General features: G+C 28.3%; 1 protein-coding gene across 5 annotated transcripts; it reads right to left on the bottom strand.

Moving 5' to 3' along the window:
- Positions 1 to 940: 940 nt before the first annotated feature.
- Positions 941 to 14,181, bottom strand: LOC124827951 (DNAse I-like superfamily protein). Of its 5 annotated transcripts, none has more exons than XM_088096767.1 (13): positions 14,138 to 14,181; positions 13,947 to 14,020; positions 6,425 to 6,528; positions 6,133 to 6,253; positions 5,883 to 5,945; positions 5,676 to 5,748; positions 5,434 to 5,538; positions 4,427 to 5,252; positions 3,586 to 3,767; positions 3,309 to 3,417; positions 2,428 to 2,567; positions 1,408 to 1,604; positions 941 to 1,293 (listed from the first exon to the last, which is right to left on the bottom strand). In XM_088096767.1, exons 3-13 carry the CDS (start codon positions 6,455 to 6,457, stop codon positions 1,274 to 1,276), a joined length of 1,869 nt encoding a protein of 622 aa, XP_087952893.1. In that variant the 5' UTR covers positions 6,458 to 6,528; positions 13,947 to 14,020; positions 14,138 to 14,181; the 3' UTR covers positions 941 to 1,273. The 5 variants fall into 5 exon arrangements, with proteins under 5 accessions (XP_087952893.1, XP_087952892.1, XP_087952894.1 ...); XM_088096766.1 differs by lacking the exon at positions 14,138 to 14,181 and adding an exon at positions 9,190 to 9,223 and having other exon boundaries at positions 13,947 to 14,103; XM_088096768.1 differs by lacking the exon at positions 14,138 to 14,181 and adding an exon at positions 9,195 to 9,223 and having other exon boundaries at positions 13,947 to 14,103.
- Between the last annotated feature and the right edge of the window lie 5,553 nt (positions 14,182 to 19,734).

Here is a 19,734-nt window from a genome sequence, read left to right as displayed (position 1 = left end):
TGCCCAAAAGAATTAGAAAAAATATTGTCTCTATGACTGGGATATTTTACTTTAAAAATTAAAATTAATACAAATTTTAATATTGAATTTTAATTTATCAAATAAAATTATTTGCAGTTTAAAATATAAATTTTAAAAGAACACTTTAGATATTAATATGATAATGATTTTTGTTGGAAGTCTCACATCGATTAGAGATAAGGCTAAATAATAATGTATAAGTGAGGTGCAAATCTTACCTTTAAGTTAGACTTAAAATTTATTTTCTAATATGATATCAGACTCCATAAAGTAGCAACATGGTAGGGGATCTCTTCTATCACTAAAGTATTTCTACTTTGTCAAACCTAATCTTTCTCTTTCCCATGACGTAAAATAATGATATAATAGAAATATAATTGATGCTTATATTATTATAATTTTTAGCATGAATAATTAAAGTTTCTAGGAAGAGCTAGTTAGTTGAAAGGGGAATAATACCGTAGAATTACTTAACAAAACAAATTACACAATCCCCAAACTTACCAAAAACAAAATGGATGAACTGAATTCATTCTTTAAAAGGTTTGACTGACATTATGAAATTGGTATTCAACTATTTATCGTATTCGAAACTTTATGAAATTAGTATTCAATTAGTTATGATATTCGAAACTCTTGATACTGAAACCTCCATAAAAATATTATACCATAGTCAAATTATTAAAGGGATGTAGAAAAAGCCAAAACTGACCACAATCTTTTAAGTCTTGTAAGTCATTAATATATAGTACTCATCTTTGATAACAACAAAAACTATAAAATTCTTTCACAATTATAACAAAAAAATTTTTAGTAATAGCAATGAGATAATACAAGAAAGTTTATCTTATACATTCTGCATATATGTATATCACCTAATAGTGTGTTGCAATTGCAATCATCTCTCTACACAACTAAATCTGAAAAATACCTGCCATATTCTGTTTATTTTTATAAGCATACAGAGATTTTCCCATTAAAGGTCTTACATACAATGTTAATCACACTGCAGCAATCTTCTTTTTAGTGCAATGAGTGCAGTGAAGTTTGTAACTTTATGCAAACTAATCCAAACGACTCAAGTGAATATACCCAATTTACCAACAAGCTTTACATCTTATTCATCATATGCTTTACAAAAATCATACAACTGCTTTCTGTAAAATGCTAAGTAAAAAGAAAATGAAAATGAAAAATCCAATATGAAGTTGCAATCGCTACCATTGTTGTTCCTTCAAATTCAATAAATACTTCAGAACTCGTACAGTGTCTCTGCACCAGAAAATAGAGATTATGGCAGTCTCAGTTAGTTCAAATTTCAGACAAGTAAGCTATGTTTATATATGTAAGGGAACTTGTTTATATATGTTTCAATTTCAACTATACCTAAATTTGCCATGACTTCTTCATTTTCAATCTCTGCATCAGTGAAAGTCAGGGCTTTCTGCAGCTTCCTTGGAGAGAACACCTCAACCTCTGCCATGTATGTGGCTGTCACTGGTCTGTGGTCTGAAAATTTAAGTTCAGTCCTTCCATATCTAAGTAATCTCATTCCCAAGCCGTAAGAAAGAATACGATCACACCTGAAAGTAATTGCAAATTTTTACAAAGCAAAATCATTTATATAAACAAAGATTTTGTCAACAAGATTGATCAATATACCATATTAAGTACTTTTCTAATTATTAAGAGAAAAAAGGCAATTAAATCTGAATTTGTAAATGATTGGTGGGCTTTGGAATATTAGTTAAGATCATGATTATCAAACTCTCGATTTAACTCGTAAATTATGAGTTTACGTTTCCAGACATGGCTTCCGAGTTAACTCGAAAGTAAACTCGTTTTCTGCATAAACTCGGTAGAATCGACTGTGAAATTGGTAGGATAACGTAGAATCGCGAGTTTGGAGCGATTCTGCGAGCTTGAAAGTTATATATTTAAGGGTTAAATATGTTTTTAGTCTCTAAACTATCAAGGGAATTTGTTTTTAGTCCCTCTTAAGGTACATTTTAGTCCTTTTATTTTAAATAGAAGGACTAAAATGTATCTTAGGAGGGACTAAAAACAAATTCGATAGTTTAGGGACTAAAAACATATTTAACTTATATTTAATGAAATACATCAAAATTAATGACAATAATCTAAGTATTTATGTTTTACAATATTTATTTTTATGAACCATATAACTATAGATTTTATTTATTTAAAGTTATATAATTTTGTAGACTTATTTATATAATTTTTTTCATCTGAAATAAACTCTTACGAGTTTACGAGTCGAGTACTCGACTCTCACGAGTTTACGCAAACTCTCGAATTTGATAACCTTGGTTCAGATGTCAAAGTTCACAATGATGTTTAACATGATTTATTTAGAAACAAACATTAAAATAAATTTGAGCATACCATGATGGTATTCGCCTTCCAACCTTTGGGTCCTCTCCATAATATTTCTCTGAATTAATCTCATACTTATAAGTTGGTGGGAAGTTTAATGCACCTTCTGACCATCCATGAAATACACCTTTCTCCAGTTCTTTTGTAAGCTGTCATAATAAGATGTCAATAAAATACACAGCTAGAACTACCTTTTACCTGAGTTCCTTTTTTATGTTGGTTTTCAACATTAATCAATTTCACGTACCAAAATGAAAAATGGCATGGATATCTTGCTTCAACTTGGAAGCATTGAGAATTTACAACCAACAGTTCCACATGTTGGCATGGTTATTGGATACTGTTGTCTTTTGAACACTGTTATCTAAGTTACAATAGGATACATGACTAAAATATCATCACTATGCAGTTATATTTACATTAAAACGGTCCCAAGACAAATGTTCAATTTTAGGTAAAGGATGTTAAATGCTAACAAACTATGACCAACATAAATATAGATAATTTAATAAAAATATAACACAAAATTACTAAGAAGTGAATATTAAACATAATTCAACCATACAAAACTATTTTTTAAGACGAGCTTTACATCTATTTATATAATCTTTAGTTGATGTAAAAGTTACAACAAATAATAAATAATTGATTGAAAAAAATAAATTTTATTATAATTATTTATTTTGGAAATACTTGTTGCACATACTTATATTTCCTAGACAAAAGGAAATAAAAAAATTCGTAAAGTTACCCAATCAGGTCATAAAAAAGTTGGTTATATCAGGCTTACTAGAAAAATCTGGGAAGCATATTTCTCATCAAAGGTGCAGATATGCACCATATAAAATTGTGCAGTTCACATCGAGTAAGAGTATATCAGTAACTGTTACCTGGTCTTTCTCAATCAATTTTGACCATTGCTTTTTTGAGATATAATCTCTTGTTTTCTCATATGACAAGTTGATTCGATAATTCAGATCACCCAACCAAATTATTCTTCTGGAAAGTGCAGATAAATTGGAATCAATCAAGGAGTTCTTTTAGGCAAAATTTGTAAATACAGAATAAAAGCATACAGTAAGGGAATAATCATCATGAAAACAATCCCATTGAAAAGTCAAATAATCATCCTTTTAGTTTATCTTGGTATGTAAAACATTCACTCACTCATGATCAAGGATCTTTCTGGGAACTCCAATATCAGCAAGAGGAAACTGGGTTCTTTGATGTATTTCGCGAACATCAGCATTTCTTTTAAGTTCATCGACTTCCTTTTCACCTGCCGTAAGGTGGGTGCATATGAAACAGAAGAGTGTCTGGTATATAGACATGCTGATAGATATTGATCCCTGAAAATTTTAGGAGTTTCTTATCATCTGATAATCACATCAACACTGATAGATGCCAAGATCACCCAATATTTCCAATAATAAATCACCCACTGACAAAAACAAGAATTATATGCATAGGGTCATATACAAATACTTATTGAGAAAAATAAGAAAAACTTGAATTCTGCGAAGGAAGTTTCTAATAATTAGTTTATGGATAATGAAGAAAGTCATTTATTTTTTTTTCTTTCTTCATATTTTTCTCTGTTAAAATACTTACAAAGAACCTTATTCGAAGAGTTCACAATATCCTAACTAAAAGTTAAGGTAAATGGTGGATTAACTTGTTTGCCTAAACACTAATGATGAAAACCTAGTGGAATAAATGAATGAGATAATCAGTACAACGAAAGTGTCATCATTGATTGGTGCCCACACCATATATCAACCACATAGTACATTACTTTATGTGGCAATGGCACCACCAAACATACCTGTTGTATTCAGGTCCACAATTGAGCCTAATATGCCAAGCAAGTAATCCAGAAAACTTTACAGAACGAAAGGAACAAGAGAAAGGTGTCGGAGATAATGATAATGCAATGATTTAACAATCAAACATTGCGAAGTCAAGCAGAAAAGAAAAAAACAGATATTCTAAAGAAAGGGATAAAGACCTTGTTACCAATATAGCCCATAACACCGACACCAACAGTTGAGACCTTTAAATTCTGGATATGTTTACGCAAGCTACGACGAACCCATATGGTGATGAAAATCCCAACCATCTGTTTGCTTACTATCCTTACATACGATGATCTCCTTTTCCGCTTCATCAAAGCTTCGAGGTCGATTTCAGCAAGAGAAATTATGTCATCCATGGTTGGCTTGAAAGAATGACATGTTCTGAAAGACTTTGATGCTGAAAAGGATCTGATAGATTTAAAAGAAGTTGGTTTATTCAATGGTTGAGATAGCAAATGCAGTGGTGGCTCTGGCCAACTCAAACCGATTCTATCAGAACTACTAATCATTCTGGATAGTTTACTGGTCTGTTGAGAAGATGAGGTTCCCGTTTTCTGGGAAAAATTTTCGTCACGGAAATGATTTAGCCTACTCAACCTCCTTCCTTCAGAAAACTGTCTCTGTAAATCATTGCCAACTGTGTTGCCAATATCAGCAGCATCTGAAGCCAAGACTTCTTCTTCTGTGTTCGGCTTATCTGTGCCTCCATCATAAACGTTGTGATCTTCATCCACAGGAAGGACTTCCTCACCAATGTCACTGTCGCTTTCAAGTAAAATTTCTTCTTCCATGTCTGCCACATCATCCGATGGCTTAAATTTTGATGGAGACGGAGGATCACTGAAGGATTTCATCTTTGGGGCTTTTGGTCTAACTCTATTCAGTGTATCTCGAATAATGTTTTCCCATTTTGGTACTGGTCGAGTATCTTCGGCACCAAAAATGTTACCAGGATTTAATGGTACGATCTCCTGAAGACTGGGGCATTGTAATGTGTTATGTTCTGGTTAAACAAGGGAGACAAATGTTCGTTTGCAAGGAAGAGTAAAATGTCTGTATAAAGAAAATATATTGATTCTGACTGAAAAATGTTGTATTCGGGTGAACATACAAAATATAAGAAGCATAAAAAGAATGATAAGGGACAGTTACAGCTTACCCAAGAACATAGATATCAGCCGGTTCGTTGATGCGTAGCCAATCATCAATATCAAGATCATCAGGTGGAAGCCTTCCCCCGACATTCCATGTTCCAACACATACTCTGAGAGACAAATATTCACCAGAATCCAGATGAGAGAGGCTTGAGCGATACCAACAAACGAACTATGCTTTCTACTCTTTCAATTCATAGCATTTAGAGTCTTCTGTTTCTAAATAAACACGAGACTAGTTCCTCACCTCAGTTCCTTCTTGTTTATATATTCAGACCTAACAGTTAGCGACTTTTGCCTTCTTAACCTTGGAAGAAATTCTGCAGTTCATCAGATATTTAGACGGTGTGATAAAGACAAACAGGAAAAGCAGCATACCAATCTTTGCAATTCTCAGATTGGAAGAAAATCAGAAGCTACAATTGCATATGTGAGAAGGAAAAAATTAAATAACCATTTGTCTCAGTCGGTGCTTGTTCCTCTCTGCTGTCCCAAAACCGTGTCTGTTTTCCCCACCCTGCATAGACAGATCACAAACACCCAAACTGAAATGGAGTTGAACAGTCTCAATTCTCATGTTTCAGATAAACATGGCATAATCACAATGCTCAATTTCCAGATTCTAAGAAATTTCAAACCCACACACAGAGACGCACAAACACGAAGATATTCAAAACAATAGAAAGATAGTTGTAAAGACTCACCTTCGTTGTCTGAGTCAGTCTCGGGGTCATCCTCATTATCATCATCAGGGTCAGCACTGTAATCAGGCTCGTTGCTGCTCATGTTAAACCATTTCCGCATAACCACTCTAGCCCACAAGAGCTGCATGCAACACGAACCCAAAAAGCCCATGTCAGCCCAAGCCCTTTGCACAGTGCATCATTTTCCCAATATCAACTAACCCCAACACACTAAACACAAGTCGCACAGGCATGCAGAAACAAGCCATGCACAGGTTCAGAGTAGACACACCCACAGACAAAAACACAGTACCTGTTGGTTGTTTACTGCTGATCCTTGCTTCATCACTGTTACGATTGGCTATATTTGGCTGAAGCAGAAATCAGAAAGTGAAGGCGGAAACTGAGCTGAGGTACCTACAAATAGATGGGTAAGAATGGGAACATAAAAAAACACATCAAAGCAGTTGTTAACGTTGTCAAATTATTACCAAGTGGAAAAAGTGAGTAGTTGATATTCAAGTAGCAAAACTGGGTTTTTCTTACCGATTTTTTTTTTCTTCTAGAGTAATAATTACAGGGTATTGATTCTAACAATTATTGTTTACTTTCGCAGAATTCTTGGAAACAAAAAAAAATACTCTGTTTTAAAACATGACTATTACCACACCATCAGAGATTATTCCATAAGTAAAGAGGATCCAACTCAGTCGAAAAATGACATCATTGGATCGTTATCTAGTGGCTCGTATTAATCTACTTCTCATTCATACAAAAAATTAAAAAAATGATGATAGTTTAATTCAATTCTTCGTGTGACAAAGGAAAGATGGCAGAATGCGGGTCCGTGGCCAAAATCACGGGACATTAGCAAGTTGCAGACATTAATGATTAACAGGTTGCCAGTTGGAGGTTGTCCTAATAAATTAGATCAACCATACTCCCACACGTCAAACCTCCCCAACACGTGGCATGCCATGAGACAAATCTTGTAGAAAAACATTAAATACGACAAGCCGATTTCATTAATAAATTATGTGGTATGACATTAAATTCTATTAATTATTTCATGGTTCAAGATTAACTAATTAAAATTGAATTCTTCTTTTATTTGAATAAAATAAAAAACTGACTTCCTTCCTGTGAGAAGTTTTAAAATTGTTTTCTAAGTTACTCTTAAGCGAAGTAAAGGAAGAAACTTTTATCAAAGAAAAAAAGAAAACAGAGAGATAAATAGACCTAATACCCTGTTTGCAGCAATGATCACTATTATTGATCCACAAATTTTGAGGTATAATTGACAGTGATTGATCTAGTTAAATTAAGTTAACTTTTTTCCCACATTCATGATATGTGGATTAATTAATAGACAGCGTGAAAAGCAACCAACCAATTAAAGGGCGACTCTTTGGTGGAAGGGCAAATTAGTGTTGCATTCTTCTTCAACCTAATTGGTTGAAAATGCCCGAAAAGATAACTCATCATGACATGAAATGGACGCACGACTACAAGAAATAACTGAATCCATCACATGTAACACAATCCCTCGACCCCAGCTTTCAATGAAGGTACCAACTTGCACTTATCAAAAAGAAAAATTAGAGAATGTCTATATAATTATTCAGTTTGTTGAATTTATGATACATAAGTTATTATAGCTTTAGATTTACTCTTTTGTACAGTATGTTTACGTTTTTGTTTTACATCAACTAAATATAAATATAAACCCAATTTATGAAATATAAGTCAAGAACAGTTTTCTATTTTATAAGATGTTTTTTTAATATATATTATTAAATTGCATCCTAATAAAATTTGTACGGGAACTGAGTTATTGTGTATTAAATTTCCTAGAAAAAAACAAACCAGAAAAGCGACTGTAATGGGAAAAGTCATCTCTGTTATTCAAAGTTGGGATGAGTGGCAGTTGTAAAATAAGAGTCACAGTGCAATGCCCATTTTGTCAATGATAAATTAAGGTTGTAAACATTCCTACTTTAAACAGGTTTTCATTAATTCTATGTCATAATCATTTCTGTTTTCAAATGGAGGATGATCATCTTTTGAATGGCTATATTATATGGCATTATTATATTAATAGTATTTATGATTGCCTTTAAATTTAAAGAGACACCAATAATATTCACTATAATAAAATATTTAATTTTTAAAAAATATTAATTATTATATTGACTAATTTAAATATTAATTTTTAAAATAAAAATTATTAGTATCTAAAATAATTATTATAAATAAAAAATTATTTTAGAGACCAATAATTTTAAATTAATTATTATAATTCTTTTGTCTCGTTTAAGAATTTTATTATAGTAATTAGAATCGTAAGCCTTAGCTTCAAATTCACATGGTAAACCATGATTACTTCAAATCAAATTGAATATATATTTATCTAAAAGTACACTTTCTGACATCTACTTTTTTTTTTGTTTACGCTTCAAATTCAGAAAAAAAGAAAGAACCGTACGACGAATAAAAATTAAAGTACCCAGAAAATTATTGCTGATAATGGACGGATATGTAGTAGCTGGAAGATCAGAAAATTTTAGTTTCGCTGGTTCGAGTTTTGTTTTTCATATTCTTTTTTAAGTAAGAACACAGTAACACGTTATTAAATTCATTTAATATATAATATATGAATAAAATATCATAAAAAAATTAAACTTTTATATTTAAAAAAAATTTATACGTATCAAAATATTATTTTCTTTTTTTTATATTCTTTAAAATTATTTTATTTTCAATTTATTTACATTGGGGAAATACATTCGCATCGGAATTCTATTTTCTGTTTTTTCCTTTTTAATGCTAAAGAAAAATTTGGGTTAATCATTTTGTATAGAAGTTTATTAGTGTTATAGGACTTTGCTTATAGTTTAGTTTATGAATTGATGCAAATTTTATTTCTTAAAACATATCTCAACATGTTTTCAACATTTTTCACCATTAATACAGTAATAATAATATGAAATTTAAATTTGAAAGTTATAATAATAATCAAGTAACAGTATGAAATTTAAATTTGATCGATTATATGCAAATTAAGAGGCCGTGACTTACCTCACCTTCGTTTGGAATCTTGAAAATAATAGGACTGAAAAAGAATAACAAACAAAAAAGTTTTAAATTTTCATTTTTATTTAAAATAAAAATTTGTAAAACTCGTAAAAACAAAAGTTCCTTTGATGGAAAAAATGAGATAGTGATGTAAATATTTGTTCTCATTTCTATTATTATCCATTATTTGAAAGTGCTACAAAATCAGCTTCAAGGAGGCACATGCATGTCGTGTTCAGACATTGACTGGGATATGTCCCACACACAATCATTTTCTCATATCCATAAACACCAAGCCATTCGTTCCCAAAACAAAATTGGTCCAAACACTTAGATTTTTACGTAACAAAACTGTGTTTCAGATAAAAGACAATATTTGTCGTCACTTTTTCCTTCTTTTGTTTTTGTAACACTCATAACTTTTTTATAGTGGAAAACATAAATGTCTCACATTATTGGTTATGATATAATAATAATAATAATAATAATAATAATAATAATAATAACTGAGGTAGCTAACTGAGTAATTGAATTTGAAATGTGTGTATTCATGTAATCGCACCAGAGAAGAGTGTATCTAAAATATCTGTGTGTAATTTAGCCAAAAAACAATGACATGTTCAAGTTGTGGTATCCCAAAAAGAACATCCTATCATTAATTAGTATTGATGGGGTGTTTTTGTTTATGAGCATTTTTTTTATCAAATTTATTTGGAATATCCACAATTGAAGGAGTATTTGGTTTTGGATGGATGAGGGGTCCTAACTTTGGGGAACCTATTAATTTTGATCATTAAGACAACATTGTTGTGTCTCACATGTGGAAAGTTGACTTTTACTACAGTTTTATGCTGGGAAGGCAGAATGTACATAGAGGGTTGACAAATGATTGGTATTCATTCAAGTCTATCACCACTTACAAAGTGTGGGCAAAGTCTTTCACAAGAATGTCTATTTTAGATGAGTTTGTGTAAGTTCGAGAGGATAATATTTATAAGTTCCGATGATTTGACCACTAAATCCAAGTTAAGCATACTAAATTAATTTCTTAATCTTTTATATATGGATTCCGAAATTTAAATAATAATGAATGTAATGTGATTTATTCAATAGTTAAATATGTATTTTAAAATATTAACTTATTTATTTTAAAAAATTAAATATATAGTCTATTTTAAAAAATAAAATATTTAATAATATGATGTTTTAAAATTAGAAACTTTAGACAAATTAAAAAAATTAAAAGATCCTTGTGTCAAAGTAATGTGTGCAGGAGACGAGGCACAACTTAATTACATTTAGTGTGACGAGTTATATTAGACTAGATTCAATGATATCCTAAGTTTCACTGGTAACCTTAATCATGTTGGTTAATGTATCATATAATGAGAAAGTTGATAGAGGATATTAGAGACATGTTATGAGACTATCGTAAGTAAATAATATTGGGATAAGGTCAACAATAGTCTTATCATGTGTATAATATGTGTGTATATGTGTGTATGAAAATTATTTAATCTCATGCACTCATATCATTATATTACTTATGAGTTATTATTACTTCTTAATCATTTACTTACCTTACTTTAGTTAATTGTTTAACCTTTGTGATCTCCTTTATACTTTATGTAATTGATATGCTAGGTAAATTCTTTTCTGTAAATGTATATTACTATTATATATGTATTAAAATTATAGCAATTTATATAGCTTCATAATTACATAAATACAATATAACCATCCTTTATTGATTTATAAATTTTATATATATATATATATATATATATATATATATATATATATATATATATTACTTGTGAATAAAAATTGTAGTCACTAAGTTTTTATAATATTTTTTATATTAGTTTTTAATTACATAATAAAAATTAAAATACAGAAATGCGACAATGGCTATCGCTAATTCTCCATAAAAAAAGGGAAAAAAAGTATATATTACATATATTTTATATACTTTAATTTAAAAATCCCATAAAAATATAATAAAGTAGTATAATGGTAGCATTGCCCATAATTTACGGGTGATTACGAATAACTGAATAATAATGGGTGGGAAATGTAAATTTGGTCTGCCATAATAATATTGATAAAGATGTACCTCATTCGTGCCCAAGCACCAAATTTGTAAAGATATAACTTTTTCAGCTTTGCTATCCTTAAAGATTGTTTTTCAAAGTATCAAATTGACTTAGCCTTTAAAAAGTAATACCAATGTCACAAGTTATACCTCTATGATAGTATTTTTTTTTTTTCTAATTTATACCGGTAATTTTATATTTGTAAACCACAATAATATAAAGATCGTACTTATTAAAAATAACTTAATTCATGTTGGTGATTTAAAAAAAAAAAAACAAGGATACAATAATTTTAAAGTAAAATTATAATGAAAAAGACAACCCCGTCTCTTGATTACTTTTTATCTAAAATGAAGCTTTGGACCTCGTCTGCCATTACTACCTTAGCTTTCTTTTTGTGCTATGATATGATCACCCAAACTTTGACAAAAAGAAAGATGTATGCATTTAATAATTGGGGACGTAATTTTCTGCAACGTCTTAACAAAAATAAATTTCAGTTAATATTGTTATCAAACCGATTGATTCAATTCAATTATATCATTATATGTGTCCCTGAGATAAGTATATAGTTGATGATGTAAATCCTAAAAACGTTATTTTCTTTACTTATATGATTAATTATAAGCGTTATTTATTTATTAAATAAAACATATAATTAATTTTTGATAATATTTTTGAGAAAATAATAAATTTAATCATAAATTAACCTAATTATTTTTTATTTCGTGTATTCTACCAATCTATTTTTAATTCATAATTTTAAATTTTTTTCCATTACACCTATTAACCAGATGTAATATAAAAATATAGCATTTCTAGATTGATATGTTATTATAATTATAAAATTAAAATATTTTTTGTGATCTTATTATAATTTTTTTATATTTATAATTAGAAAATGGTTAAATCTAAATAACTATTAAATTTAAAGAAATTATACTTATAAAGTAAAATTTATAAAATAAATATTTTAATTCAAAAAAACTATTTAAGAGATAGAATTAAAATCAAATACGAATAACAAAAAAATGAAATCACTTATTTATATATATATATATATATATATATATATATATATATATATATATATATATATATATATGGGTTTGCTAACGCGCGTACGCCTGTTTTTCAGTTGGTACATTTTAGCAATGTGTACCGGGTTTTAGTAGACAAAAATATCCTTATATACCATGGATTCTAAGTTATAAGGTTAAGGGTATTTTAATAATTTTCATTCTCAAAACTAAAAAAAAAAAAAGAAACCCCCAAACCCTTACTCACCTCTCTCATTCCTCTCAACCCTTTCTCTTTCATCTTTCTCACTCCAATCTTTTCTCTGACATCCCTACTCTAGCCCCAATTGAAAACATTACTATAGCCCCAATTGAAAAAATCAGAAACACTTGCCATTAAACAATCTTACAAAAAAATGATTTTATAATGAGTTTTGATCTTATAATTTTTGTCTTATCTAATTTTATCCAATTTTCACAAGCATAAAGGAATTGGTAATTGACCTAGAAAAAATCAGAAATACTTATTGTTAAACAATTTCTTACAAAAAATGATTTTATAATGAGTTTTTATTTTATAATTTTTGTCTTATCTAATTTTATCTAATTTTCACAAGCATAATGACATCCGAAAGAATTGGTAATTGGTCTGGAGGGTTTTTTTAGAGATGATGATTTAAGATATGCAGATGATGAAATTAGAGAAATTAGTGAAGATGGTGAAATTGAAGAGATCTTGAATGAACCTTTGCCTCAAGGTGAATATGTCAATGACTCAACTCTTTAGAAAGACAAATTGTTTAAAGGCAAGTGTTTCTGATTTTTTCAATTGGGGCTACGTAGGGATGACAGAGAAAAGGTTGGAGTGAGAGAGATGAAAGAGAAAGGATTGAGAGGAATGAGAGATGTGAGTAAGGGTTTGCGGGGTTTTTTTTTTTTTTTTTAAGTTTTAAGAATGAAAATTATTAAAATACCCTTAACCTTAAAACTTAGAATTCATGATATATAAGAGTATTTTTGCCTACTAAAATCCGGTACACATTGTTAAAATGTACCAACTGAAAAACAGGCGTACGCGCGTTAGCAAACCCATATATATATATATATATATATATATATATATATATATATATATATATATATATATATATATATATATATATATATATATATATATATATATATATATATATATATATATATAAGAATGACCTGACGAATATTTAACATAATATTAGATTACCCACACTGGGACAAACCGACGCTCTAGCTTGTAATCAAAACCTATCGTTTTCCTATATCTCCACTCTTATAAAAATATACGATTATTAATAATTATTATTATAATAATAGTAATAGTAATAATTTTTAGTTTCATAGTCTTAAAAAGTGTTGTCTATGGTAAAAGAATTAAGTATCTAGGCAATTAACAGGGTCGGAGAAGTTTGTATAAAATATGGAATTAAATCACATTGTTGTTGTAATCCTAAGTAATTATTCTGGTTTTTCATGATGAAAGATGTGGAAGAAGCAAAGTCGTATTTTCCATATTCAATCATATGTATGCATTAATTTCTTTACCGACAGATAAACAGATAAAGCACAAAGATTATGATGAAGAAAACGGATTAAAGTAAGACCATACCTTTGTATATACGAGGTTAATTTACAGACCGAGGAAGTGTGCTTGCTGCTGATGCTATCCTCACTTTCCGGCTTCTTCAGGGAAACGAAAAAGGCTTAACTATATCGTGCTTAAGCTTAATTGAAGAAAACTGTATTGTGAGGTAGCTATGTAGCACAAATATATACAGAGAGAGAGAGAGAAGAACTTACTCTTGTCGGTCCAGTGTTTTCTCTTTTGCTTATGTTTTTTGTGTGTCGGAAGAAGATGTTTGGCTTAATTATTAACCGATGAATATAACATCTTGTCGATTTGACCTGTGGTACACGTGGCTCTTAAAATGAATAAAAGATAAATGTGTGGTAGTTTTTGAATGTGGTTCTTGATCTTTGAAGAGAGCAAAACTCTCACATGATGACAGCACCAGCCAAGGAAACATACTCAGAGAAGCAAACACATGTTAATGGCTACGATCATCACTAAACAATCTTCTTATTTCACAAGTTTCTGTGGAAGCTTCCATTTTTTGCAAGTTTTTTTTTTTAGAAAAACTACGTATATTCATGGAATGTTTTCAAATTCACATGTAAATTGATTTCCAATTGTAATATCAAAATTAACGGACGAATCCAATACTTATTATCTATTTCTATAATTAGCATTATAAAACTTTTATTAACTAAAATAATTATAATTATTGATATTTTTTGGATTTTTGAAAAGTATTTTGGTCCTAACTTCACAAATTCAGGTACAACGTTGCCATGATTATCATAACCTATCCAGGACCTCACCACGTGATCGAAATTTGCGGAAAAAAAAAATCTACGAACTTTTGTTATACATGTGATATCCATAAATATTGATGATTTTTTTTATTTTAATTTTGAATAATGTTATTTAAAAGTAAAATTTTATAATATAAGTTTAGATAAAAAAATATAATTATAATAAAATATCAGTACAAAGAAGTTTGATCTTTCTAAAAAAGGGTAAATTTAAATAAATTACTACGTTTTAAAAAAATAACTTTTCAAAAACAAAATTAATTTTAGAGATCTAAATAATATATAATCAAATTTTAAATCATTTTTAAATAGTTAATGTTTTTTGTTAAGTGATTTTATTTTAATAATTTTTTGAATGTTTAAATAAAGCTAAATAATAATAATAATTATTATTATTACATTAAATGACATGATATTTAAATGTAAACTCTTTGCAAAGATATTTATTAAAAATATTCAATAATTATTTTATTAGTTACCTTCTGACAGATAAAAAACCTCTCAATGGTAATATGTATTATTTAAGAAATAAAATTTATAAATTTATTATTTTAAATTTTAAAATTAGATTAAAGATGATGTGTCACATATAAGTTAAACTCATGTCATATCTTCTTGTTATGTGTATACTTCAATTTTCTCTAAAAAAATTATCAATAAAAAAATCAATTGAATATACCATCCAAATAATTGTTATTAAATAATTATTCTGACATAATAGAAAGTGAGGAGTTGTCATATTCCTGACGTAACGGCTAATATTAATTTCGAGTGGAGGAAAAAAAAATTCATTATTAACAAGTGTCACGAAGCCCGCAAAGCTTTCCTCGTTGTTTAAACTTTAACCCTTTTAAAATGTACCTAACAATTTGCAGGAAAATAAGTGAAACTTTTTATGATTCCTTAGGTTTTAAAAATAATATTTTTATTATATTCAATATGCTTAATTCCATTAATTAATTTAGTGTACGTGTAAATTCTTGCCAAGTGCCACAAAGAAACGTAATGGTTGCCCTTAATCATGGCATTCGTAGACATACCATGTGACAAAGTCAATTGTTTCATTGTTTTTTAGTCATTCGAGGTTTGCTTGATCTTGTGCCACTGTCCACCAAAATCCAAGTCTTTTAAAATTTTAATTAAGAGGAAGATTAGCTGAAATTGTTTGTTGTTAGACAGTGAATTGCGTTTTCAAGTAAAACATTTTTATATAATGATACAAGTTTTAAAATTGAAATTGATATGTTGAAATTATTTTAATCTATTGTAAAATAATCACTAAGTAGTGAGAGTTTTTTATTTTATTATGTGACCATTATTAAAATCTATAACTAATTTATTTCTGAGTCAAAATGTCACGAATATAAATATAGAACTGCATTCGTATATACAAAAATATAATTGTAGTATAAATAAATATTATCATTAATTAGTAAATTCTGAAATAATTTTCAGATGGTTTCTCTTCTCTTCACTTTTTTTTTCTTTCTTTTTTCTTAATTTCTCTATTTTTCACTATTTTCTTTTATATACTCGTTTGTTGAAATCTATTGTGTAAAAAAGAAAGGAATTAGAGAGAGAAGGGAATGAGAGAAAAAGATTGAAATGAGCCACATATCCGGAAAGAATGAAAGAAAATTTGAAAGGTACTTGGTAAAGAAGGAATTAAAGTGATAATTTCTGTAATGATTTACTAATTTTTAACTAGTTATATCGATGTAATTTAAATCAGAAATTTAGTTTATACTCGAACTAAGGATAAAATTATCAATAATAATGACCTAGTTGTTGTTTATTATTGGAAGTACTATTTTATTAAAAAAAAAAACTAACGGCAATTGTATAAAGAAATGACATGTTTAATTAATATTGACTAAGATGAATTATAATGTATTGATATTTTTAAGAAACCTAAAATATACACATATCTTACTCTATATTAATTACAAATCTAACAATATTAAAAAAAAAGAAATCGTAATAGAAGGAAAATCATGAAATAAATCCGAAGGAATAGTATGAAAGTAGAGAAAATAATTTTAAAGCATAATCTATAAAACTCTAGAATGTAGTGTTGTGTATCTTGAACTCTAATACTAACTTCTTAAGTTTTAGTGGCTACAATATTCCCTCCCCTAAAGAGGAAAAAAAGGCATAGTATATATAAAAGAAAAGAAACCATGTGGATGGATGGAATCAGATTTCGTTTGAGATGAAAAGGCAAACAGTACTGTAATAGTATTTCTTTATTTTACTAAAAAGAATTATGACATGTAATTATAACTAAGTACTTACTCAAACAAGTTAATATTTAAGTAGTTAAAAAAATAATTTAACAATATTTTTTTATGCAACAATAATCAACTAGAAAATGAGAAAAAATTGCTTTATATTGAATAAAAGAATTAAATTGCTTATATTGAATTATAAATTAATTGCATTATATTGAATAAAAGAATTAAATTGCTTATAATGAAAATTAAACTCCATTCTTTATAGTTTAGTTTAAAAAAAAATTGGACTTCTAAACTACTTATTAACTTAAAATTAATTTAAAAATAAAATATATAGTCATTATTTAAAAATATTTTTAAAAAATTAAAGTAATGTAAATAATAAGTATACAATAACAACAAAAAAAACACAACAATAAAAACAAACATCGCAAATAACCCCTTAATATTTTAAAAATAATAGCTTTTTGATGCGTGAACTTATTTTATTTACTAGCTTATACCTTACGTTCACTTTCTTAAGTTACTTCTACCACATGAAAAACTAATTCATAAACTATCAGTTATTTAATTTCTATTCTTATTAATTTATTTAAAATCTATTTAAAATTTGTTCACTTGAGTGGATTTGGGAAGAGTGATGAAGGGGATTTGAGAGAATTTGAAGGTAAATTTTGTTGTTTATTTGAATAGATTTGGAGGTAAGTGAGAGTGAATTTTGAGGTAAAGTTTGTAAAAATTAGTGTAAGATTTGATGACAGATTAAAAAAATTACTTCTAAATTCACTTCCACTTACCTTCAAACCTCAAAATCTACTCAAATAAACAATAAAAAATTTATTTTCAAATTCTCTTAAATCTCCTCGATCACAAAAGGTACAAGTAGTATGACTGTCAGGTCATTTTGTAATATATAATAAATTTAGAAAATTTAATAGAAATGATAGTATTAATTTTATTATCAATAATAAAGAATAAATATAATATCATACAGTAATGATATAAAATGTTTTTAAATTATCACTCAATCACAAATAATTAAATAAAATAATAACATTTACATATTTTTAATAGAAATTAAAATGATATTTTTTATAAATTGTTTTGAATATTTTTAAGGTCACGTACTAAAACTATAACACTCTACATTTTGATTATTACTTCCTCCATCCCATCAGATTTCTTCCAGTATCCTATCACTCTTGGAAATTATTTTTGAGAACACAATAAATAATTTCGGATTTTCTTTTTCTGAAAGCAATCTTCCCTTCTATCACGGAAAAAAAAATCAGGAAACCTTGATGGGTTAGATGAGAAATTTGATGGGGGTGTAGAAAACAATAGCCTTACATTTTATATGTTTTTGTTTGTTTGAGAACACGTGCAGGCCCAAAAGCTTCATTTTAGGTTTAGGGTGTTGCTCCCTCCACCTCAGCCTTCTCCCTCCACCTCCCCAATTATCTTTAATTCCAATTATATCCTTAAAGTTAAAATTTTTTACTTTTATTATTTTATTATTTTAATATTTTAATATTTAAATATAAACTAATATAAATATATATTATTAAAATACATTAAAAAGATATTCAAAAATAATAAATCAAAATATTAAAATATCTAATAAAATAATAACAGAAACATAAAATTAAAACAAAGCTTAAACGGATGACATCCTTCAACGGATGTCAACATCCGTTTAAGGCAAAACGGATGACATCCTTCAACGGATGTCAACATCCGTTTAAGGCGAAACGGATGTCGACATCCGTTTTGCCTTAAACGGATGTTGACATCCGTTGAAGGATGTCATCCGTTTAAGCTTCGTTTTCATTTTACGTTTTAGGGTTAAAGGATTATTGGAAAGATTATTGGAAGGATTATTGGAAGGGTTTAGGGTTTAGGGTTTAGGATTATTGGAAGGATTATGACTACATACCTGGAGAGGAACCACGACAAGCACACTACACCACAAACGCACTGCACCACGTACTGCACCGAAAGCAAGAGGAAGATTGCTTGATAATTCTTTTCACGATCACTGAGCTTTGTAGAAAAATATTTTACTCATACAAGGAACTACGTAGGTTATCAGTGAAATATGTTATAAATGAGTAAAATTAAAAAACAATAATTCTAAAAATAAAATTTTATTGAGGGGCAAAATAGTAAAGGGGAGGTGGAGGGAGAAGGCTGTGGTGGTGGAGGGAGCAACACCCTTAGGTTTACTATAATTTTTGTAGTGGGCTTTTGTCTCATGCAACTCCACAATTTTTTTAACTCAATTTTTAAAATAATTATTTTATCTTTTTTAAAAGTGATTTTCAGAAATTTGTACAAAGAAATTAAAACATTTTTTTTTATCAAAGTACACAGATTAAAAATGTTGATTTTAATTTAAATAATAGGAAATAATTGAAGTTTTTAAAATTAAATTGACAATATCATGTAAAAAAACTTTCATTCTGGGATATGTTTAAATGAACCCTTCACAACTTTTCACTGCATTGACACAATATTATGCATTTATTACTTATTATAGCTTGTTAACTAAAAACTCTTAAGACTTTATGTTTTTTTATTTTGATGATGAATATGTTTCTTTAAACTTATTTTTTAGAAAACAAATTAATAAATCTTTTATCATGTTTAAATACTTTTATTTAAAAATGTTATAGCAGTATATCTCTTAATCATGTCAAATTACTATACAGTTAAAGAAAACTTAAAAAAGCAACAAACAAAAAATACTATTGCATTATCTCATATATGTGTACTAAGTTACATTTA

The sequence above is a fragment of the Vigna umbellata genome, chromosome 8 (genome assembly GCF_029865625.1).
Source record: "Vigna umbellata cultivar VRB3 chromosome 8, Vumbellata_1.0, whole genome shotgun sequence".
In the NCBI taxonomy this organism is placed as follows: Eukaryota; Viridiplantae; Streptophyta; class Magnoliopsida; order Fabales; family Fabaceae; genus Vigna; species Vigna umbellata.
Note: the sequence above shows the minus strand (reverse complement) of the source record. Positions and strands in the feature narration are given on the sequence as shown.